The 26282-nt window shown below is 40.6% G+C and overlaps 1 protein-coding gene across 1 annotated transcript in view; it reads right to left on the reverse strand.

Annotated features, from left to right (window-relative positions):
* LOC133052990 (nuclear autoantigenic sperm protein-like) overlaps positions 1-26282 on the reverse strand; it is a 121896-nt gene that overhangs the window by 66474 nt on the left and 29140 nt on the right. Inside the window, 1 exon segment of the mRNA XM_061137743.1 lies at positions 15869-15970. Coding sequence (XP_060993726.1) covers positions 15869-15970 — 102 coding nt within the window.

The following is a 26282-nucleotide window of genomic DNA, read 5'->3' on the forward strand; positions in this document are numbered from 1 at the left end:
AAAATCCTGTTGCTTTCTGTGAAAAGGAAGTCATATGGCCTTTGATACAAACTACTCCATTAATAGTGGTCAAAATATGGGTAATCTGATGATAAAAAAAGGACAACCATCTTACCCTAATGTTACTCTTGTAACCACCCAAAAATAATGCCAAGCTATGCTTGGTACATCTTCTTTGTTTCCTCTTTTCAAATTTATCTAGGTTTCTATGACTATGAAGCCTCTTTCTACCGGTTCATTAATTTTGCATTACTTTTCTGTTTTCTCTGTAACCACTGTTTTCACCACTTAGATTACACAACTCCTGTCTAAACAGGGCAAGGGAGCTATTGACATTGGCTACCAAAAATTCCGGGTTCACTCTAGGGTTCAAGAGCAAGGTTCCAATGCAGTTAGAATTTAAGTTAAGATAACAAATCACAAGTCCACTGGTTTTAAAGAAAATAATCGCATATGTAACTTGTATTACCAAAAAGCTCTTTTAAAATATTGATTTATTTATTTGTCTGTATCAGGTCTTAGTTGCAGAATCTTTGTTTTGTTATAGGGAGGTCTTTAGTTACAGCTCACAGACTCTCTAGTTGTGTTACCGACAGGCCAATGAATCCAAGAGATGAGATACTGAGGCTAGGAATACAACTTTATTCAGAAAGCTAGCTGAGTGAGAAGATGGCAGACTAATGTCTCAAAGTAAGTATCTTGTCAAAGTCTGGATGTCAGGTCCTTATTTAGAGCCAGATGGAGAGAAGCAATGAGGAACTTAAGTCACAAGGCAGAATAGAGAATGGGAGACAGTGAGGAAGTCAAGTAAAAAGTGTCTTCAGTCTTATAAAATATCTTCAGGAAGAGCCAACATTTGGAAGAAGTGTGTTCATCTCCTCTTTTCAGAGCTGGGAAGGGTCAGATTATCTCCCGGTGAGCAGAACAAAGGCATTATAGTTAAATAGTAGGGCAGAGTGACAGGGTCCTCTGAGGCAGGACATCATGTATGATTATAAGAGCAACAGAAATGAAAAGCGAGTCAAAGAAACAGTTCCAACATGGAATCAGAATTGGTTATTCTCTACAAGAATTCCCTACTGAGGGGGCAGTCTTAAGATGGTGGAGGAATAAGATGGGGACACCACTTTCTCCCCCACAAATTAATCAAAAGATCATTTGAATGCTGAGCAACTTCCACAAAAAACAACTTCTGAACGCTGGCAGAGAACACCAGGCACCAAGAAAGGCAGCCCATTCTCTTTGAAAGGAGGTAGGACAGAATATAAAAGACATAAAGAGAGACAAAAGAATTAGCAATGGGGACCCATCCCGGGGAGGGAGTTGTGAAGAAGAAGTTTTCAAACACCAGAACATCCTCTCATCGGCGGGTCTGTGTGGAGTTTTGGAATCTCAGAGGGCAACATAAACAGGAGGGGGGAAAACAAAACAAACAAACAAACAAAACACAGAATACGCGCCTAACTGCAACTCCCAGTTGAGAAGTAGCCCAGATGCTCCGTCAGCCACCAGCAAGCAGGGGCTGAACAGGGAGGCGTGGGTTGTATGCTTAGGGCAAGGACCGGGCCTGAATACTCTGCGGACAATCTGAGGGAGCTAACGTGAGATAGCAACCCAAACTGGGATAGCCAGAGAGAGAGAGAGAGAACTTTCCCCAAAAAACCTTAATCCAAGGGGCAGCCTGGCCCACTCACAAAGCAAAGGACTGAGCAAACACCAAAGGGGAGATAGTGGGCTGTGGGCTGGCCCATCACCCCGCCAGACGAAGAGAGGCAGGCAGGCGACAACCAGAGCCGGAAGGCAAGGGGCAATCTCGGCCCCAGAGATGGCATCCTCCACCAAACTGTGAGCAGGTTCCCAGTTGCTAACCAAGACTTCCTGGGATCCTGGGCCGTTGACATCTGCCAGGAGGATCACAGCCAGAGATCAGAGCCCCAGAGGAGACACACGGCACACCTGAGACGGCACTCTTGTGGCACACCCAGGAAACCGAGTGGCCAGGACTGGGGAGGTAATCGTGACACAGTCCACCAAGCACCTGGTTGCCTGAGCTCCTCAGACCTAGAAGGGCACAAAATGCATGCCCAACTGAGTCTGTGCTTTTGTGGAGTACCCAAGAACCTGAACTTGAGCAGCTTAGACCTGGGAAGTGCACAAAACCCAGGGCCCACTTTGGACAGTTCCCCTGCAGAGCAACCTGGAGACTGAGCAGTGTAGACTGGGAAAGCACACACCACTGTGAGCTGGGGCAAACCCAGTGTGGTCCATACACTGCGAGCATTCCCCGCACACGCCAGTGATATTTATTTGCAGTGTTCCTCCCTCCCCGTAGCACAACTGAACAAGAACAACTGAATAAGTGACACCTTCACCCCAGTGCGTCAGGGCAGATATTAGACACTGAAGAGACTTGTAAACAGAGGAAGCCAAAATAAACAAAGAAGAAGGAACCGCTCTGGAAGTGACAGGGCAACAGATTAAAACCCTGTAGTTAGCATTGACTATATATCAGAAGGGGGCTATAGGCCTTGAGAAGAAGTATAAGCTGGAATAAGGAACTATCTGAAGCTGAACTGACCCCACATTGCCCTCAACAGCTCCAGAGAAATTCCTAGATATATTTTTACTATAATCATTTTTACACTTTTTAATTTTTTTTTTTACTTTTAAGTTCTTTATTACTCTTTTAATTTTCATTTTTATACCCTACTCTTGCCTCACAAAAAAAGGCCCTATTTTGAAAGCAAATTTCATATATATATATATATATATATATATATATATATATATATATATATATATATATATATATTATAGTTTCTGTGATTCGTTTTGTTTTGTATTTTTAAGTGTCTAACCTCTACTCTTGATTTTTAATCTTTGCTTTTTGGTATTTGTTATCAATTTTGTACCTTTAAGAATCTAATCTTCAGTATCCATTTTCACATAGGGGTGGTGATTACCAGCTTGATTGCTTTCTCCCCTTTTGACTCTCCCTTTTATCCCCCAGGTCACCTCTATCTCCTTCCTCCCCCTTCTTTTCTGTACCTAACTCTATGAATCTCTCTGGGTGCTCTGGCCTGTGGAGAACAGTTAGGGAACTGATTACTGGCTAGATTGGTCTCTCCCCTTTTGATTCCCCCTCTTCTCCTCCTGGTCACCTCTATCTCCCTCCTCCCTCTTCTCTTTTCCATGAAAGTCTGTGAACCACTCTGGGTGTCCCTCACTGTGAAGAATCTTTTCACCATTAACCTAGATGTTTCATCATCAGTTCTGTATGGGTGGAGAAGTCTTGAGGCTACTGTAAGAATAAGACTGAAAGCCAGAGGCAAGAGGCTTAAATCCAAAACTTGAGAATACCAGAAAACTCCTGACTCGAGGGAATATTAATTGACAAAAGCTCATCCAAAAGCATCCATACCTACACTGAAACCAAGCTCCACCCAAGAGCCAACAAGTTCCAGAGAAAGACATACCACACTAATTCTCCAGCAATGCAGGAATCTAGACCTGAGCATTAAAATACAGACTTCCCAAAGTCATGCCAAATCCATAGACACCCCAAAACTCACTGCTGGACACTCCATTGTGCTCCAGAGACAAGAGATCCAGCTCCACCCAACAGAACACTGACACAAGCTTCCCTAACCAGAATACCTTGACAAACCACTGGTCCAAACCCACCCACAGGGAACAACCTCCACAATAAAGAGGAACCACAAATTTCCAGCATACAGAAAGGTCACCCCAAACACAACAATCTAAACAAAATGAAAAGTCAGAGAAATATTCAGCAGTTAAAGGAGCATAATAAATGCCCACCAAACAAAAAAAGAGGAGATAGGGAGTCTACCTGAAAAAGAATTCAGAATAATGATAGTAAAGAATATCCAAAGTCTCGAAAACAAAATGGAATTACAGATAAGCAGACTAGTGACAAGGATTGAGAACATGCAAGAAATGTTAAACAAGGACCTAGAAAAAATAGAAAAGAGTCGACCAATAAGGAATAATGCAATAACTGAGATCAAAAGCACTCTGGAGGGAACCAACAGTAGAGTAACTGAGGCAGAAGATAAGCTAAGTGAGGTGGAAGATAGAATGGTGTAAATAAATGAATCAGAGAGGAAAAAAGAAAAAAAATTAAAAGAAATGAAGACAACCTCAGAGACATCTGGTACAATGTCAAACACCCCAACATTCGAATCATAGGATTCCCAGAAGAAGAAGACAGAGAGAAAGGCCATAAGGAAATACTTGAGGAGATAACAGTTGAAAAATTCCTCAAAAAATGGGGAAGGAAATAGCCACCCAACTCCAAGAAACCCAGACAGTCCCAAACAGGATAAGCCCAAGGCAAAACATATCAAGAGACATGTTAATCAAACTAACAAATATCAAATAAAAAGAGCATATATTAAAAGCAGCAAGGGAGAAACAACAAATAACACACAAGGGGATTCCCATAAGGATAACAGCTGATCTTTCAATAGAAACTCTTCAGGCCAGAAGGGAATGGCAGGACATACTTAAAGTGATGAAAGAGAATAACCTACAACCTAGATTACTGTACCCAGCAAGGATCTCATTCAAATATGAAGAAGAAATCAAAAGCTTTACAGACAAGCAAAAGCGGAGAGAATTCAGCATCACCAAACCAGCTCTTCAACAAATGTTAAAGGATCTTCCCTAGACAGGAAACACAGAAAGGGTGTATAAACTCGAACCCAGAACAACAAAGTAAATGGCAACAGGATCATACTTACCAATAATTACCTTAAATGTAAATGGGTTGAATGCCCCAGCCAAAAGACAAAGACTGGTTGAATGGATACAAAAACAAGACCCCTATATATGCTGTCTACAAGAGACTGACCTCAAAACAAGGGACCACACAGACTGAAAGTGAAGGGCTGGGAACAGGTATTTCACGCAAATGGAGACCAAAAGAAAGCAGGAGTATCAATACTCATATCAGATAAAATATACTTTGAAATAAAGGCTTTGAAGAGAGACAAAGAAGGACACTACATAATGATCAAAGGATAAATCCAAGAGGAAGATATAACAATTATAAATATATATGCACCCAATATAGGAACATCGCGATATGCAAGGCAAATGCTAGCAAGTATGAAAGGGGAATTAACAGTAACACAATAATAGTGGGAGACTTTAATACCCCAATCACACCTATGGATAGATCAACTAACAGAAAATTAGCAAGGAAACACAAACATTATATGATACAATGGAACAGTTACACCTAATTGATATCTATAGGACATTTCACCCCAAAACAATGAATTTCACCTTCTTCTCAATTACACACAGAATATTCTCCAGGATAGATCACATCCTGGACCATAAATCTAGCCTTGGTAAATTCAAAAAGAAGGAAAGAAAGAAAGAAATCATTTCAAGCATCTTTTTTGATGACAATGCGGTAAGATTAGATGTCAACTATGGGGAAAAAAAACTATTAAGAATACAAACATATGGTGGCTAAACAACACGCTTCTGAATAACCAACAAATCACAGAAGAAATCAAAATATGCACAGAAACAAATGAAAATGAAAGCACAACAACCAAAACCTCTGGGATTCAATAAAAGCAGTGCTAAGGGGAAGGAAGGGAGGAAAATCAAATCAACAAAATTAGAAATGAAAATGGAGAAATCACAACAGACAACAAAAAAATACAAATGATCATAAAAGACTGCTATCAGCAACTATATGCTAATAAAATGGACAACTTGGAAGAAATAGACGAGTTCTTAGAAAAGTATAACCTTCCAAAACTGAACTAGGAAGAAATAGAAAATCTTAACAGACCCACCACAAGCATGGAAATGGAAACTATAATAAAAAATCTTCCAACAAACAAAATCCCAGGACCAGATGGCTTTACAGGTGAACTCTACAAAAAATTAAGAGAAGAGCTAACACCTATACTACTAAAACTCTTCTGGAAAATTGCAGAGGAAGGTAAACTCATCCTATGAGGACACCATCACCCTAACCTGACAAAGATGCCACAAAAAAAGAAATCTACAGGCCAACATCACTGATGAATATAGATGCAAAAATCCTTAATGGAATTCTAGCAAACAGAATCCAACAACATTTTACAAAGATCATACATTGTGACTAAGTGGCTTTATCCCAGGGATAAACCTGACAAAGATGCCACAAAAAAAGAAATCTACAGGCCAACATCACTGATGAATATAGATGCAAAAACCTGACAAAGATGCAAAAACCTGACAAAGATGCAAAAACCTGACAAAGATGCAAAAACCTGACAAAGATGCAAAAACCTGACAAAGATGCCTCTGGAAAATTGCAGAGGAAAGTAAACTCATCCTATGAGGACACCATCACCCTAACCTGACAAAGATGCCACAAAAAAAGAAATCTACAGGCCAACATCACTGATGAATATAGATGCAAAAATCCTTAATGGAATTCTAGCAAACAGAATCCAACAACATTTTACAAAGATCATACATTGTGACTAAGTGGCTTTATCCCAGGGATACAAGGACTCTTCAATATTTGCAAATCAACCAATGTGATATGCCACATTAACAAATTGAAGGATAAAAACTGTATGATTATCTCAATAGATACAGAGAAATCCTTTGACAAAATTCAACATCCATTTATGAAAAAAAAAAAAAAAAAACAACAAAAAACCTCCAGAAAGCAGGCACAGAAAGAACATACCTCAACTTGATAAAAGCCATATATGATAAACCCAAAGCAAATGTTATCCTCAATGGTGAAAAATTGAAAGCATTTCCCCTAAAGTCAGGAACAAGACAAGGGTGCCCAACCTCAACACTACTATTCAACATAGTTTTGGAAGTTTTAGCCATAGCAATCAGAGAAGAAAAAGAAATAAAAGGGATCCAGATTGGAAAAGAAGAAGTAAAACTCTCACCATTTGACATGATCCTCTACATAGAAAACCCTAAAGACACTACCAGAAAATAACTAGAGCTAATCAATGAATATAATAAAGTTGCAGGATATAAATGAACACACAGAAATCCCTTGCATTCCTATACACTAACAATGAGAAAACAGAAAGAAATTAAGGAAACAATTCAATCCACCATTGTGACAAAAAGAATAAAATACTTAGGAATAAATCTCCCTAAAGAAACAAAATACCTGTATATAGAAAACTATAAAACACTGATGAAAGAAATCAAAGAAGACACAAATAGACGGAGACATATACCATGTTCATGGGTCAGAAGAATCAATAGAGTGAAAATGAGTGTACTACCCAAAGCAATCTATAGATTCAATGCAATCCCTATCAAGCTACCAACAGTATTTTTCAGAGAACTAGAACAAATAATTTCACAGTTTGTATGGAAATACAAAAAACCTCGAATAGTGAAAGCAATCTTGAGAAAGAAGAGTGGAACTGGATGAATCAACCTGCCTGACTTCAAACTATACTACAAAGCTACAGTCATTAAGACAGTATGGTACTGGCACAAAGACAGAAATATAGATCAATGGAACAAAATAGAAAGCCCAGAGATAAATTCATGCACCTATGGACACCTTATTTTTGACCAAGGAGACAAGAATATACAATGGAGAAAAGAAAATCTCTTCAACAAGTGGTGCTGGGAAAACTGGCAAACCACTTGTGAGAGAATGAAACTAGAACACTTTCTAACACCATGCACGAAAGTAAACTCGAAATGGATTAAAGATCTAAATATAAGACCAGAAACTATAAAACTCCTAGAGGAAAACATAGGCAAAACACTCTCTGGCATAAATCACAGCAGGATCTTCTATGACCCCCCCTCCCTGAGCAATGGAAAAAAAACAAAAATAAACAATTGGGACCTAATGAAACTTAAAAGCTTTTGCATAACGAAGGAAACTGTAAGCAAGGTGAAAAGACAGCCTTCAGAATTGGAGAAAATAATATCAAACTAGGCAACTGACAAACAATTAATCTCAAAAATATACAAGTAGCTTATGCAGCTCAATTCCAGAAAAATAAACGACCCAATCAAAAAATGGGCCAGAGAACTAAACAGACATTTCTCCAAAGAAGACAGACAGATGGCTAACAAACACGTGAAAAGATGCTCAAAATCACTCATTATCAGAGAAATGCAAATCAAAACCACAATGAGGTACCATCTCACGTCGGTCAGAATGGCTGCTATCAAAATGTCTACAAACAATAAACGCTGGCGAGGGTGTGGAGAAAAGGGAACACTCTTACACTTTTGATGGGGATGCAAACTAGTATAGCCACTATGGAGAACAGTGTGGAGATTCCTTAAAAAACTGGAAGTAGAACTGCCTTATGACACAGCAATTCCACTGCTGGTCATACACACCAAGGAAACCAGAGTTGAAAGAGACACAAGTACCCCAATGTTCATTGCAGCACTGTTTACAGTAGTTAGGGCATGGAAGCAACACTGATGTTCACTGGCAGACAAATGGATAAGAAAGTTGTAATACATATACACAATGGAATATTACTCAGCTACTAAAAAGAATGAATTTGAATCAGTTCTAGTGATGTGGATGAAACTAGAGCCTATTATACAGAGTGAAGGAAGACAGAAAGAAAAACACCAATACATTATATTAACATATATATGGAATTTAGAAAGATGGTAAGGATAACCCTATATGCGAGACCACAAAAGAGACACAGATGTAAAGAACAGAGTTTTGAACTCTGTGGGAGAAGGCAAGGGTGGGATGATTTGAGAGAATAGCATTGGAACATGTGTATTACCATAGTGTGAAGTAGATGACCAGTCCAGGTTTGATGCATGAGACAGGGCACTCAGGGCTGGTGCATTGGGATGACCCTGAGGGATGGGATGAGGAGGGAGGTATGAGGGAGATTCGGGATAGAGGTCACATGTACACCCATGGCTGATTTATGTCAATGTATGGCAACAACTGCTACAATATTGTAAAGTAATTAGCCTCCAATTAAAATAAATAGCTTAATTAAAAAAAAAAAAAAAAAAGAATTCCCTACCGTCAAAGCACATTCCACAATCTTGTGGAAAAAGAAGGCAAAGACCTTTTTGCCCTGTCAGATGTGTCTTTCTGCGAGTGTGCCACATCGGTGCCAGTGTTTCATATGTTGGATTTCTCTTCTTTTTGTTCATTCCTGTAAAGTGTCCTCTTTAGAGCTGTAGACTTAGAAATGCTGAACTTGAAATCCAGGAGGCAGAATTTCAACTTAAAGACTTTAGCACTTTTCCATGTTTGGAAAGATGCAAGAGTCCAGGCTCATTACAAATATTTTATTGGTATGTACCTCAGCCATCTGAGGGCCTGTAATCCTATGTTCTCAGTGTTTCCTCTGGGTTCACCATAGGGAGTCGCTGCAATCTGATGGCTGCTAGATGGCAAGTATTCTCCTTCCTCAGGGCTCACCAGCTCATGCTGGAGGTCGGCAGTTGCTGATTCCATTTCTCAGCTCTTCCCCTGTTGGTCAAGAATTTGACCAATATTTGGGAGACGTTTCGTGATTAACTTTTATCCCATGGCACTGGGAAGCTCAGCCTAGTCCAGGAGAAACTTCTTGATATGCCACTCCAGGTGTTAAGTTTTGGATGAGGCCCCATCAATAATTAAAAATTCTCTGGATTTTGTATAACTATAATCGAGGAGAGATTATCTCTTTTTGCTTCTTCTCATACATAGATTCACACTGTAACAATTACTTCATGTTATAAATGTGATTTTCTCTAAATGTTTAGCCATAGAAGTTTTGCTGGAGGCTGATCACACATTAGTAACTTCAAGAGGCAACAGTCCTATAAATGAGATGGGATATTAGTAATGAAACTAGTAACATTGATGATGACATATTTCAGCAGGGAGGCACAAAGCATGATTTGAAAAGAACTTAAAACAATAATTATTGTAACTCGTTGTAATCCAGTTGCAATAATCAAGTGACCCAAGGAGCCATAACTGATTTAATTAGTTGTTTGCAATTTTACTGTCCTGGCTGTGCACATTTATCCATGGCTTTGTCTTTTAGACAATTGTATGTTACTGGCAGTATCAACCAGCAAGAGGAAAAGAGACGTTTCAATTTTACTCACAAAAGGTATAACATACCAAGTTACTCTACAGGGCATCCCTGGTGACTCAGAGAGTAAAGAATCGTCCTGTCAATGCTGGAGATGCTTGAGACATGAGTTCGATCCCTGGGTCAGGAAGACCCTGGAGGAGGGAACGGCAACCCACCCCTGTATTCTTCCCTGGGGAATCCCATGGACAGAGGAGCCAGGTGGGCTACAGTCCATAGGGTCACAAGGAGTTGGACAGGACTGAGTTACTAAACATGCACTCTACCAAGTTACTATAAGTCATAGTTAAAGGAGAAGATTTTTCTTATACCTGGAAAACGAATTTAAACCAGTAATGTTTTTGATAGGAAGTGTAAAAATTATAATCATATTCACTAGTTCACTCATTCCTATGTAACTAATTATTTATGCTAACAGCTGTATGAAGCCTTCAGGTTTCCCATTAGAATTCTTTAATAATTTCTTTACTCAGTTCGGCATTATGGTCTGAAAGTAGGAAACTGTGTTATCCAAAAGACTTTTCTGTAAATCGTCTTGAAGAGGAGACATTTTTGCCATGACATCAGAGTGAAACTATAAGTATCTATAATGATAAAAGACTTAAGGAAATTAAAGACTTAAATCTGATTACAATGTAGTTGACAAGGCAACCCGGTTAGCGCTGTGATATACAACATTTTCAGATAATAAATAGAATTATGACTAATAATATGGTACCGAGACATACCAGGTTTTTAGGAACTCTATGTGATCTCTATAATATCTGTATCATTTACAATATAACTTGAGATGTATTACTCATCTGACATCTCCCATGTAGTTTAATGTAACAAGTGAACCTGATTTAAGAAGTTTCATCAAAAAAGCATTCGGGGGAAAAAAAAAAAAACTTTTAAAGCACAACACAATGACAGGTCACTGTGAAAAATATTTACTTGGGCAATGTGACAATGCTGCTGCTGCTGCTGCTAAGTCTCTTCAGTCGTGTCTGACTCTGTGCGACCCCATAGACAGCAGCCCACCAGGCTCCGCTGTCCCTGGGATTCTCCAGGCAAGAACACTGGAGTGGGTTGCCATTTCCTTCTCCAATGCATGAAAGTGAAAAGTGAAAGTGAAGTCGCTCAGTCATGTCCGACTCTTCACGACCCCATGGACTGCAGCCTACCAGGCTCCTCCGTCCATGGGATTTTCTAGGCAAGAGTACTGGAGTGGCGTGTCATTGCCTTCTCCAAATGTGACAATAAAAGATTTCAAAGGCAAATACCAAACAGATCACTTAAAAGATAAACAGACTTAATATCTGTTATCAAAGGCAACATAACATCTTCAGAAAACTTGAGATTTTGAAAAAGAGAGAAAGGCCAAATTTATACTTTGCTTCAGCTGACTTTAAAGATTCATTGACTCAAAGAAAATTGTTTTAAATGTAGTTATTCTTGATTGATTATGTACAAAACCCTTCTTGATTGATTATGTACAAAACCCTTTTTGGGATCCATTTTCCACTCAATGAAAATGATGAAACTATTCATCACTCTATTTTAGCACAAATTTAACTTTTAAGTTGTAAAATATCTGGACAGATCCGAAAAGACATAATTCTTTCTAAAAGTTCACTGAAAACTCTTACCTCATTTGCACTCACTCCTTAAAAAGTTTTTTCACATCGAGTACTTTCCTTGCTAACAAATTTGTAACAGATATAGTAAGATGTTATTTAGCTTAGGGGCTTTCCTGGTGGCTCAGATTGCAAAGCATCTGTCTGCAATGTGGTAGACCCAGGTTCGATCCCTGGGTTGGTAAGGTCCCCTGGAGAAGGGCATGGCAACCCACTCCAGTACTCTTTCCTGGAAAATTACATGGACGGAAGAGCCTGGTTGGCTACAGTCCATGGAGTTGCAAAGAGTTGGACATGAATGAGCAGCTTCACTTTCAAACCTAAGCACAAGGAAAGTATTATACTTAATGGTATGTATAATGAGCTTTTTAAGGCAAGGAATATGACTTTAATCAGAAAGTCGGTGGGCAAATAAACCTCAGACTCATGTTGAAATAAACATCTTGTTGCGGTGTGGATGCAAGGTTCTTAAATAGAACCAGAAAGAGAAGTGGTGAGGATCTAAAGTCAAAAGGCAGAATAGAGAGGGGGAGGCAGTGAGGAAAGAGTGTAAAAATGGTCTTAAATCTTGCAAAACATCTATGGGAAGTGAAGTGAAGTGAAAGTCACTCAGTTGTGTCCGACTCTTTGGGACCCCATGGACTATACAGTCCATGACATTCTCCAGAATACTGGAGTGGGTAGATTTCCTTTCTCGAGGGGATCTTCCCAACCCAGGGATGGAACCCAGATCTCCCACATTGCAGGCGGATTCTTTACCAGCTGAGCCACCTGAGAGGCCCATCTATGGAAAAAGCCAGCCTTTGAAGGGGTGTGTTCATCTCTTCTAGCTCTTCTTTTCACAGGTGGGAAGGATCAGACCAGCTCTTTATGAACCCGGCAAAGGCATTTTAGTTTACGTTCAGGCAGAGGGGCAGTGTCCTTTGAGACAGGTGATTATGTACGATGATGATAATAATAGCAGGGGCAAGCAAACCGATGAAGCAGCTACAACCTGTAGTCACAACTGGTTCTTCTTTGCAACCGTTGTGAGGTGACACCTTTTATCTGGTCATTGAAGATGAATCAGGCTGTCTAACAGACTACAGTGCAAAGGAAGACACTTCACAGAGAATTATGCAGTCACGCCCATCACGGGGAGGGTGAGAAATCCTGGATGACATGAGTTAACCTGCTGCTCGGACCCAGCGCCTGGGCTCTGTGACTGTTTGTCCTGAGAACTGTGACATGAGGGAAACAGCCATCAAGGTTCAGTTAGACAAACAGGAATGCACGAAGATGGAAGGAAGACATGCACTCTGTTCTCTAGGGAGTCTCCACCTAGAAGAAGATGACCCAGAGTAGGGATTCCTCTGAAATAGTAGTCCAGGTTATACATTTCAGCATAGCTTCCAAGGGTGCCCCATTAGAGTGAGTCAGGAAAGATTTATCATTTTTCCACTCAATGTCCCGGAAATGCTCTGAGGTGCACACAGCCCAAGCAAACAACAGGTAAACAGCAATGGTTAAGAAATATCAGTGCTTCGTCAATCAGAAGTGTTGGTGCTGTCAGAACAGACATTTACCCTCAATTATAGCCCGTGGCATCTGACACTTTCTCTCTAAGAAGCTCTGAGGGTCCAACACAAGTTCCTTTCCCTGTAATGCCCTGTAATGAATAAGGTGCTTTCTAGGGATATTTTCTTGATCAGACGCACCACTCCCAGAACAGTAAGAGGATCCTGTCTCCAGTCCCATGATAGTTTAGTCCTTTCTCTTCCTCTCACATGAAGACATGTGAGGGCATCTCTGTCAAATCCTCATCAGAGTGGTCTCTGATGAACACCTGTCCTAAAAAAGACACAGTTTCTTGGACAATTAACATGGACATTTGTGTGTTTTAAATTAGGTGACTTTTGCATAGACACACATGTGCAGGGCAAACATTAAATCAGTTTATTTAAACCCTCAGAAATCAAACACCACCAGACAGGACATGATTTAGTGACCAGGAGAGATGAGATGGGAGAGGGAGTGTGAGTGTGAAGAGAGAAGGATCATGTTAATCAGAAACCAGGAAAGTCATCTTCGTGTTGTTGATCTTGATTCCATGGAGATGAGGACGTGTCTTGTCTCAGGGACTGCTCCTGTAGGTGAATGAAATGGGCCCAAAGGTTTAGTCAAGTCGACTGTGTGACAGTTGACAGGGTTGAGCCTCAGGCGGTAGGTTGTCCAGGGTATAGGAGCTGGTAGGAGATCCAGGGTTAGAATCCTGGTGGGCCTCAACACTCCACATCTCAGTGATGTAGGTGGGAGTCCTTGTGGAATTTTCCCCAGGATGTACATGTGGGGAAACTTTCCCATTGGTGATTGTTTCTAGGAGTAATAGTTTCGGAATCCATGTTCATTGGAATGGTTCATCTAAAGATGGTTTAAAATCTCAGTTTGCATTTTCTGAATTAATGTCTTCTCCTAATTCCAAAAGATTTCTCCGTTGGGTCTTCAAGAGTTAGTTGTTTAATTTTATTTTGAAGTAGAGTTGATTAACAATGTTGTATTGGTTTCAAGTGTATAGCAAAGTGATTGATTTATACATACAGATATGAATATCTGGGGTTTTTTGGGGGTTCTTTTCCCATTTAGGTTTTTACACTGTTGCATATAGCTCCCTGCATTCTATAGGAACATCTTTTTGTCTATCCTTCCTGTATATAATATTTTGCATCTGCTAATCTCAAACTCCTAACCCTTCTCTTAGCCAACTTCCTCCCCCCTTTGCAACCACAAGTTTGTTCTCTAAGTCTGTGAGTGTGTTTCTGTTTTGAAAATAACCTCCTCCAAGTGTTAGTTTAGATTCCACATATAAGTGATATATATTGTTTTTGTCTTTCTCTTTGTGGCTTATGTCATTTAGTATGACAGTCTCCAGGTCCATGCACATTGATGCAAATATCATGATCTCATTCATTTTTATGGCTGAGTAATAATTCATTGAATGTTTTCAGCATGTCTTTTTTTTTTTTTTTTTTTTTATCATATTCACCTGCAAGCTGCTGTTTTTCTTTGCCTCTTTTCTTTCTTTTTTTCTCAATAGAAAAGTAAAGCCACACCTTAGCCTAGATCAGTGTTATTTTCTGAGGCTGTTTTACTTTAGAAAGCTTAAATATTCCACTAAAAGAAATCACCTTGTGAAGGGGAATATAATTAAAATGCTTATTTCAGACAGTGCAGTTGGAATGGCTTTACTGGTTTTGTCAGAATCATGTGAGATTAAAAACTAATCTTTCAGGAAAGGTGAACTGCCTTTAATCATGGTTCTCCTTGAGAAGGGACGTGTATGGACAATCACGAGGTCAGGACTAACAGGAACACTAAGTTTCCACCAACTTGTAGTGATTCCTGCTTCTCTCTGATGAGTCTGGTCTGCAAGATTCCTGCAGGTTGACATGCTTGCACTAAAGATGCTCAGCATTAATCAACCAACCAGTTTGCAATTTAATATGGCTCCAGACAAGAGAGATTACCTAATGTAACAAAGTTCTCTAGTGACAGAATGTAAGTTATTGGGGCAAAAAATTACCTGTAAAATTTGGCATGTATGAATTTGGCAGTAGTGGTAAAGAACCAACCTGCCCACGCAGGAGATGTAAGAGACGTTAGATCACTCCCTGGGTCAGGAAGATCTCTTGGAGAAGGAAATGGCAACCCATTCTAATATTGTTGCCTGGAGAATCCCATGGACAGAGGCACCTATCAGGCCAAAGTGCATGGGGTTGCTGAGAGTCAGACAGGACTGAAGAGACTTGTTGGGCATTAAGAATGAAATAACAGTGTGTCCTTTTTTATTTATTTGGTGGGGCAGCATTAATAATGGACCATGTTTACTTACAAAAGTGTCTGTATCCATGTCACTTTTGTTCACTCCTCTGGACAGTCATCTGTGGAAAAACAAAATGGGAGAAATAAAACAGCCACCAATTATTACCATTCCACAGTATTTCTACAGTTTCTATCTTTCTTTTTTTTAAGTAATATATTTTATAAGCGATTACTTCTGGGAGAAGGAATTTTAAATAAGTTGATTTTTTCATGATATTTACATATTTACAATTTACAGGTGAATGATATAGTCAGAAAAAAATATAATTTCATTACCATTATCGATGAAATTCACAATATTTTCTTCTGGGATCCCTTTGTCTCTTGTCTCCTCTTTGAACCTCTCAAAGTCACTGTCTGAAATCTTGTCATCTGTGCCTGTTAATCAGTGTACAAAAAAGGACAGTGTTGTCTCTTAGAACCCACAGAAATGTCTGAATATACACAATAAGAAATTGAATGTGTCAATCAGATCCTCACTTGTATGATTTAAGACAGCCTCAAACAGTTTCCATGTTCCATGACACAAACATCTGCCATCCTAAGAATTAATTTCCATCCAATTCTGTAATTAAACCTCTGCCTCTGTCAGCAGGAGGAACCCAGAGACTTGTAGTTGTTCCATGAATTTGAGACTCAACCCATCCCAGTAGACAATTGACTTGCTTCTTTATCAACTTCCCACAACCTGTATCTGACACTCCTGTCTTGTTCTGGACCTAAATTATTAGGAAACAGGGTTCCCCCCTTACAAGGACATGTTTACCCCATCACATACCATGTGGGAGACAATTTAGCCTTTAACCCATTGTTCCACCCAATTGTTTTTCTGAAATAGACATCTACTGTCTCAATGGCACACACCTCAGTGCTTCTATGAGGTCATTTGGGGTCATGTCATTGTTCATAGGAACAATGTATTGTGATAACAAAACAGGATGAAGATTTACATGTTTTTGTTCCAAGGGTTAGAATGTGTGGGAAAACTTGTGTAAAATGACATCATTCAGGTCAGCCTCATTATAGCCATGGCTTGAGCTTAGTTGATATAAAAAAAAACAAAAAAACTGTAAAGTTCAGTTCAGTTCAGTCTCTCAGTCATGCTGCTTGTGTGACCCCATGAACTGCAGCACGCCAGGCCTCCCTGTCCATCACCAACTCCTGGAGTTCACACAAACTCATGTCCATTGAGTCAGTGATGCCATCCAACGATCTCATCCTCTGTCGTCCCCTTCTCCCCCTGCCCTCAGTCTTTCCCAGCATCAGAGTCTTTTCCAATCAGTCGGCCCTTCACATCAGGTGGCCAAAGGATTGGAGTTTCAGCTTCAGCATCAGTCCTTCCAATGAACACCCAGGACTGACCTCCTTTAGGATGAACTGGTTGGATCTCCTTGCAGTCCAAGGGACTCGCAAGAATCTTCTCCAACTCCACAGTTCAAAAGCATCAATTCTTCAGTGCTCAGCTTTCTTTACAGTCCAACTCTCACATCCATACATGACTACTGGAAAATCATAGCCTTGACTAGACAGACCTTTATGGACAAAGTAATGTCTCTGCTTTTTAATATGCTGTCTAGGTGGGTCACAACTTTCCTTCTAAGGAGTAAGCATCTTTTAATTTCATGGTTGCAATTACCATCTGCAGTGATTTTTGAGCCCCCCAAAAATAAAGTCAGCCACGGTTTCCACTGTTTCCCCATCTATTTGCCATGAAGTGATGGGACCAGATGCCATGATCTTAGTTTTCTGAATGTTGAGCTTTAAGTCAAAATTTTCACTCTCCTCTTTCGGTAAAATCACTGTAAAAGTAAATTTTTTTAAAAAATTTAAACAGGTGGAGATTGTTTTCAAATGCTTGAAAATTATTTTTAGCCCCTGTTTCTTGGTGGATTACCTTCCAGTATCCTTAGCTCAGTGAACATAAATATGCAGATCTTGTACACTGAATAGTGAATATTGTCAATACCACCTTGTTTTCTGAATGAAACTACTGACTGTGGACATGTTGCATGACAATGACAATGGGATATTAGGATGCCAAGTGAAGTGTGAAAGTCACTCAGTCATGTCCGACTCTTTGTGAACCCATGGACTATATGGTCCATGGAATTCTCTAGGCCAGAATACTGGAGTGGGTAGCCCTTCCCTTCTCCAGGGGATCTTCCCAACCCAGGGATTGAACCCAGGTCTCCTGCATAGCAAGTGGATTCACTATCAGCTGAGCCACAAGGGATGCCTCATACCAATTATTCCAACTAGATTTGTCTCGTTTCCTTCTTCATCCACGTTGAAGACATGTCCTATTATAGAGTGATGGGACACATGAAGAGGTCGACCTTCACTTTGACCCGCATCTGTGAGAGAGAAAAGATACATATATACAACCCCATGTTCATTTGTTTTCAGTGAGATGTAGTGCGACAGAGTTAGGGCATTAGGATAGGTATGTGCTGTACTGATTTGTGTCTGACTCCATGGGTACACTGATTCTACCGTGGTTATGGCAGCAAGGAAAGCAGGCCAGACTTTCCCTCATTCCCATGTTTTCTTAGTTAACCAGTCACTCCTTGCTGTCTTACTTAGATGCTTTCTATAACCTGTGTCCTAAGGAACCCAAGCAATGTACTTTTTAGTTTACTTCATTTTTTAATTAATTTTTGGTTACTCTGAGTCTTCATCACTGTCTGCAGTCTTTCTCTACTTGTGTGGACTATGGGGCCACTCTCTAGCTGTGGTCCAGGGACTGCTCACTGCAGTGACTTCTCTCTCATGGAGCACAGACTCTGGGGTACATGGGCTCAGTAGTCATAGCTTGTGGGCTCTTGAGTGCCGGCTCAGTAGTTGTGTCGCATGAGCTTAGTTTCCCCACAGCATGTGGGATCTTCCAGAACCAGGGATTGAACCTATGCCTCCTGAACCTGCAGGCAGATTCTTACCCACTGGAGCACCAGGGAAGCCCCTTACAGTGTTTTCAACAGTAGGAGCCTCTTTTTCAAACCTCAATTCAAAACTTCTTTGTATTTCTGATAACCCAGCCATGGAGTTGATCTCTCTTAACCAAAATGAACTTACCATTCACAAGCTTGCATTCCTGAGAGCTGAGCTTGTGCCAGGCAATGTTTGAACACTTTATGTTAATTATTGCATTTTCACTGCATTTCCCTCAGTCTGGGTTATGACAAAGAGCACGGCCATAGACATTGCTGTGAAGGCAGCTTACCTACTGGGACATGCAGGCAGTGACCATCTCATGGTGAGCTCCAACGCCACCTGGAGGGCTGACCCTCCCCTCTGCCCTGCCTGACCACTCTGCCCCTTGTGTCTGGACAAGAAGGAACTCTGATCCATTGTATGTCACATCTAAACCCTCTATATCCATTCTCTCTCTCTTGGCTTCCATCACACTCGATTGGAATCACTCAGCAAGATGGGATGTAAAACTGACCAGCTGTGTTCCTGAAATATGGACACACTACTTACTGCTCATTGTTTGAAACACTGAAAATTCTTAGTGTGCTTGAAAAAAAAAAAAAAAAAAAGAAGCCAAATCAGTTTCCCATCTTATAGTCCCAAGAAGTGTATTCAACTTTCCTAAGGCCACATTGAGTCCAGGAAACTTGGGTCACACTGGGAAATTTTTAGTTATGTACAGATGTGACAGTTGGACCATGAAGAAGCCTGCATGCCAAAGGATTGATGGTTTCAAACTGTGGTTCTACAGAAGATTCTTGAGCATCCCTGGAGAGCAAGGAGATCAAACCCATCAATCCTAGAGGAAATCAACCCTGAATATTCATTGGAAGAACTGATGCTGAAGTTGAAGCTCCAATCATTTGGCCACTTGATGCAAAGCACCAACTCATTGGAAAAGACTGTGATGCTGGGAAAGATTGAGGGCAGGAGGATAAGGGGGCGACAAACGATGAGCTGGTTGGATGGCATCACCAACTCAATGGACATGAGTTTGAGCAAACTCCAGGACATAGTAAAGGACAGGAAGGCCTGGAGTGCTGCCATCCATGGCGTTGCAGAGAGTCAGACACGATGAAGCAACTGAGCAACAAACACAAATTCAGGTCCTCAGATGATCAGTGACCCCCTGTGGTTAACCATGATGTCACAAACGTGGCCATTGCAGCGAATTCTCTGTGAAGGTAATGTAGGCAATAGGACAGTGAGAATAATTTTATCTTCTGGATGTCAGGTCTCTATCAAGGCCACGGATCAGGCTATGCTTGATGTGGGTACACCTCACAGTACCTAAAACAAAGCTAGGGAGTAGCACTTGCAAGAGACCTTACAAGGTCTGCTATTCTCTCTCCCATCTTTAGTCACTCTGTAAGAAATCCGGCTAAAAGGGATTACAAGAGTGGGAAAAAAATAAAGACAGTGAAAGCATTCATATTTCAGCCAAAGGAAAAAATAATACAGGAATAAGAAAATGAAAGCATAGTTAAAAAAAAAAATCAAACATTAGAAGTTATCGATGAAAGGGTGGCAAAATATTTCAGGCATAAATTTTACTTCTTTGTGATCATAGACACTGTGCCACTGGTCAGTTTAGGCAGGGTTGCGATTACATGAGTTCAGTTCAGTCGTTTAGTCGTGTCTGACTTTGCAATCACATAGTCATGCTTTTTAAATGTTAATCAAATATGTATCTCTTGCATGTGACGTCTCTTCGGTCATGTCCAGCTCTTTGCGACCGTGTGGACTGTAGCCCTCCAGGCTCCTCTGTCCAAAGGATTCTCCAGGCAAGATTACTGGAGTGAGTTGCCATGCTTTCCTCCGGGGAATCTTCCCAACCTGGGGATCAAACCCGTATCTCTTCTGTATCTTGCATTGTCAGCTAAGTTGTTTACCACTAGTGCCACCTGGGAAGCCTGCACCTCTTAGGCCATTAATGTACCTCAAGGGCCATTTAAAGTCAGGAATGATGTTTAGAGTCCTCATAAAGATCTTAGGGATGTCAATGCTAGCCAGCATTCCCCTTGCTTTGAACAGAAGCCAATGTTATGATTGAAGTCAGGATGATTTTGTTGGATTTAAATTCTTCCATTGTAATTGTAAGGATTAGGATCTTTTATGATTGTTTTTAAAAAGTAAATGACACTGTGCAAACTCAAGATAAACCCTTGAGATGCCATTTCATAGACTGTTGTGAATTATCTGTGAGAACCCTATGGAATACGAATTCTACACCTGTGCTTAGACTCCTTCTGGTCATTCATTTGCTAAATCATGTCCAAATCTTTGCAACTCAATGAACACTAGCACACCAGGCGCATTTGTCCTTCACTATCTCCCAGAGTTTGTCAAATTCATGTCTTTTGATGTGGTGATGCTGTCTATCCATCTCATCCTCTGTTGCCCTCTTTCTCCTTTTACCTTCAGTCTTTCCCAGCATCAGGGTCTTTTACACTGAATGGGCTCTTCCAATGAGGTAGTCAAAGTACTGGAACTTCAGCTTCAGCATCAGTCCTTCCAATGAATATTTAGCATTGATTTCCTTTAGGATTGGCTGGTTTGGTCTCCTTGAAGTCCAAGGGACTCTCAAGAGTTTTCTCCAACACCACAGTTCAAAAGCATCAATTCTTTGGCGCTCAGCCTTCTTTATGGCACAACTCACTTCTGTTCATGACTACAGGAAAAACCATCACCACTTTGACGATACAGACCTTTGTTGGCAAAGTGATGTCTGTGCCTTTTAATACACTGTCTAGAATTGTCATTGCTTGTCTTCCAAGGAGCAAGTGTCTTTTAATTTCATGGCTGCAGTCAGTGTCTGCAATGATTTTTGAGCCCAAGAAAATGAAAACTGTCACTGCTTACACTTTTTCTATTTGTCATGAAGTAATAGTACTGGATGACACCACCCTCATGGCAGAAAGTGAAGAAGAACTAAAGAGCCTCTTGATGAAAATGAAAGAGGAGAGTGAAAAAGTTGGCTTAAAGCTCAACATTCAGAAAACTAAGATCATGGCATCCAGTCCCGTCACTTCATGGCAAATAGGGAAACAGTGGAAACAGTGGCTGACTTTATTTTGGGGGGGGGGGGTGCTTCAAAATCACTGCAGATGGTGACTTCAACCATGAAATTAAAAGACACTTACTCCTTGGAAGTTATGACCAACCTAGACAGCATATTAAAAAGGAGAGACATTATTTTGTCAACAAAGGTCCATCTAGTCAAGGCTATGGTTTTCCGAGTAGTCATATGTGGATGTGAGAGTTGGACTGTAAAGAAAGCTGAGTGCCAAAGAATGGATACTTTTGAACTGTAGTGAGGGAGACGACTCTTGTGACTCCCTTGGACTGCAAGGAGATTGAACCAGTCTGTCCTAAAGGAGATCAGCCCTGGGTGTTCACTGGAAGGACTGATGCTGAAGCTGAAACTCCAATAATTTGGCCACCTCATATGAAGGCCACCTCACCCTGATGCTGGGAGGGATTGAGGGCAGGAGGAGAAGGGGATGACAGAGGATGAGATGGCTGGATGGCATCACTGATTCAATGGGCATGAGTTTGGGTGGACTCGGGGAGTTGGTGATGGATACGGAGGCCTGGCATGCTGTGGTTCATGGGGTCGCAAAGGGTCGGACATGACTGAGTGACTGAACTGAATAGTACTGGATGCCCTGATCTTAGTTTTGAACGATGAGTTGTAAGACAGATTTTTCACTCTCTTTCACCCTCATGAAAAGGCTCTTTTGTTCCTCTTCGCTTTCTGTTATAAGTGTGGTGTCAGTTGCATATCTGATGTTACTGACATTTCTCTCAGCAATCTTGATTCCAGGTTGTGCTTCATCCAGCCTGGCATTTCACATGATGTACCCTGAATATAAGTTAAATAACAGGGTGATAGTATATAGCCTTGACATACTCCTTCCTCAATATTTAACCAGTCCATTGTTCCATGTCTGGTTCTCACTGTTGCTTCTTTTCCTGCATACAGGTTTCTCAGGAAGCAGGTAAGGCCATCTGGTATTCCCATCTCTTATAGAATTTTCCACAGTTTCTTGTGATTTACTGTGACGTTTTAGCATATTCAGTGAAGCAGATATTTTTCTCGAATTCGCTTGTTTTCTTCATGATCCAGGGAATGATGGCAATTTGATCTCTAGTCCCTCTGCCTGTCCAAGACCCAGATTGTGCTTATGGAACTTCATGGTTCACTTACTTCTGAGGCTTAGCTTGAAGGATTTTGAGACTTACCATACTAGCATGGAAATGAGTGCAATTGTATAGTAGTTGGGACAGAGTTTGGCATTGCCCTTCTTTGGAATTGGAATGAAACATGACCTTTTCCAGTTCTATGGCCTCTGCTGAGTTTTCCAAGTTTGCTGACATAATGAGTGCAGCATTTTAACAGCATCATGTTTTAGGATTTGAAATAAGTCAGCTTGAATTTTGTCACCTCCCCTAGCCTTGTTTAGAGTAATGCTTCCTAAGGTCCACTTGACTTAACATTCTAGGATGTCTGACTCTAGTCTTGGTGAGTAACAGATGTATGGAGATGTTCCAGCCTAATTGTTAGTAGGAGTAGAATTCAGGTGTATGGAGCTACTGAAGAAAGTTGAGATCAAGATTTCCACCCAGACATATGCTTACCAATGAAATACCCATACTTACATTCAGAAGCATAAGTGAAGTTTTGTTGCGGCTGTGCTGTGACGTGCTTTTTTATGCATTCTCCATTTGACCTTAGAAACAAAACATATTCAAGTTAGTTGATTAAAGTAAGAATTTGATGCATATTAGGATTCTTTTTGTATCACAGCCAAGAATGTGTGTCAGGTATCACCTTAGTGTCTGTGAAAAATGTGACCTTCAAAAGAGAAGGAATGTGTTGTTTAAGATCCACTAGCTATCAAGTGACAAGGATGGTTTGTATACACATTCAGTCTGACTAGTAGTTCCAAAGATAAACTTCAAATGCAAAACACATCATGTGTAAAACCAATACCTTGGAGAAATCTAGAATTTTAGGGAAAACAAAAACAAGAAAAAGAACAACTCTTTCTTTGGTATAGTTTCTGAAAACTGAGAGGCATAGCCATCATCTCAGGCCTCGGGGCTTCTCAAAACCCTGGCAGTGATTCATTAGAGAATACGAGAGTCAAATATCACAAAAAGTTAGAGGAAAGATGGTTACTTTTCTCAAAACACACACTCTTCTTCCATTGCAATTCCAGAAGAGGATTAAACATCGAAAGACACATGTATGTATACATGGACATGACACAAATACACATATAATCAAACATGCAAGAACACATGTGTGCTTCTTACATAATATGCTTGCATGACATAAGGAAATTTTATATATATAAAATACATGATAAGTGTATATTGTCACCGATACAACAGATAAGTTTAGGTGACTTTTTATGGGTCCTCTGTGCCTGTACAAGAAAAAAAGGTATTATTTGGCACATAGTACATGTGGACACAAAACGAATATTAAAGAGCAAGACAAATTGGATTAATTTTTGAATGGACACCTTGGGAAAGAATGTCCACAATGGATTGAGCTCACTCTTCGTAGTCATTGGGCACATGCATTGAAGTTATTGGAAACAACATAACATGGGAACAAAATAATTTTCCAATAACTGCAAAACTTTATCTATGCAAACATTTTTTTTCAATTGGCTTGAAAAAACATGACTCCTTGCATACGCAGATGCTGAGATACACTTTTAAAACATTGTGCTCAGTGGTAGATACCAGGGAAAATGAGGCAGGGTGCCTAATTTTGTCATCTGAAGTTTCAGAAGAGGTGAGATTAAGCAAATTAGTTCTTGCCTGCTGCCCGAAGGGGGTAGACATTTAATGATAAGTGAAGAAAAGCAACAATGATGGAGAAATTTTAGACCTTTAAAAAAATGTTTATTTTTTTTTTCTGTGCTGGGCCATCATTGCTACTCTAGTTGTGGAAACAAGGGCTACTCTATAGTTGCGGTGCCTGGGCCTCTCAATGCGGTGGTTTTATTGTTGTGGAGCATGTATTCTAAAACACAGGTTCAGTAGTTGTGGCACACACACATGGATTCTCCCCAGTATGTGGGATCTTCCCAGACCAGGGACTGAACCCTTGTCTCCTGCGTGGACAGGTGGATTCTTAACCACTGAGCCAGCAGGGAAGCCCAGAGTTTTATATTTTGACTGTGGGGATGGTGAAACACTTATGCACATGTGAAAGCTCATTGAACTGTGCCCTCCACAAAGGTGCAGATAATTCCACATGAATACACTTCAGTAAAGATTGATTTCAGAAAGGGTGGCCACATGAAAACTTAAACAGAGGGCACAATAACTGTAAAAACAGCATAGGGCAATAATAAGTTTTCTTTTAAAAAATTAGTGAAAAGAGACAAGTGTGTCTTCTGGTATAGAACGTGTGTGCGTGTGTGTGTGTGTGTGTGTGTGTGTGTGTGTGTGTAAGCCTGTTTCTGTATGTGTGGTTGTAATTTGGTTGTATGTATACTCTCCTGGCTCAGACGATAAAGAATCTGCCTGCAATGCAGGAGACCTGAGTTCAATACCTGTGTCCGGAAGATTCCCTGGACAATGGAATGACCACCCACTCCAGGATTCTTTCCTGGAGAATTCTATGGACAGAGTAGCCTGGGGGCTACACTGCCTATGGAGTCACAAAGAGTCAGAAATGCCTGAATGATCAACATGCATTCCATACTATGAAATATATACTTATATAATATATAAGCAGTTATATATATATATATATATATATATATACCAATATCTCTAAGCATAAAACTTTTAGTTGTCTTTTTCTTGATGTTTGTATTCCTCAAAATACATATCTAAGTTTGCATTCTTTTCATGGAGAATAAGTGCCCAGCAAACTTGTGTTGGTTTCTGCCATACTTGCATGCTCTCAATGAACCAACTGCAGTGTAATGGACATTCCATGAATGGTACTTAGGACAATGTGTGTGCTCCATACCTCAGCTGTGTCCACTCTTTGTGACCCCATGGACTGTAGCCTTCCAGACTCCTCTGTCCACAGGATTCTCCAGGCAAGAATGCTGGAGTGGGTTGCCATGTCCTCTTCCAGGGGATCTTCCCAACCCAGGGATCAAGCTCATGCCTCATATCACCTGCATTAGCAGGTGCATTCTTTACCTCTAGTACCACCCGGGAAGCTCATTTGGGATGGTCACCGGTTTTGTAAGTTCAGTGGTAATGAAACATCCCATGAGGAAACCCTGCAGAGGAAAGCTCACTGTGTACCCTCCCCCTGCCCTCAGCTTCTGGACTCAGTGGAAACCGTCTCTTACAAATTCTGCAGGAAGGGGTCAAGCCCTTGGTGGGGACTGTGGGATTAAAGCACACGCGCCTCTTCCACTGCTGTGTCCATCTTTCCTTTAATGAGTTGATTCCAGTGGAGCTTCTGGGACCTCTCTCTCTAATCAAAGGCTCCAGGACATTCCTTGGAGGCTCACAAGGAATCTGCCTTCCAGGCCCCAGCTCAGAGACCCTGCTCAGGCCCACAACTCAGGGTGCCTTGCTTCAACATCATTTAGAGAGTTTCCTGCTGATGGGGAAGCCACACCCTCCCTCAGCTCGGAGATTTATATGTGTCTTCCTTCTAGGTTGTTTTTACTTACTTGATATAAAAGTCGATGTCTACTGTGTTGTCTGCATTAAACTGAATGTAACG

The sequence above is a fragment of the Dama dama genome, chromosome X (genome assembly GCF_033118175.1).
Source record: "Dama dama isolate Ldn47 chromosome X, ASM3311817v1, whole genome shotgun sequence".
Lineage (NCBI taxonomy): Eukaryota > Metazoa > Chordata > Mammalia > Artiodactyla > Cervidae > Dama > Dama dama.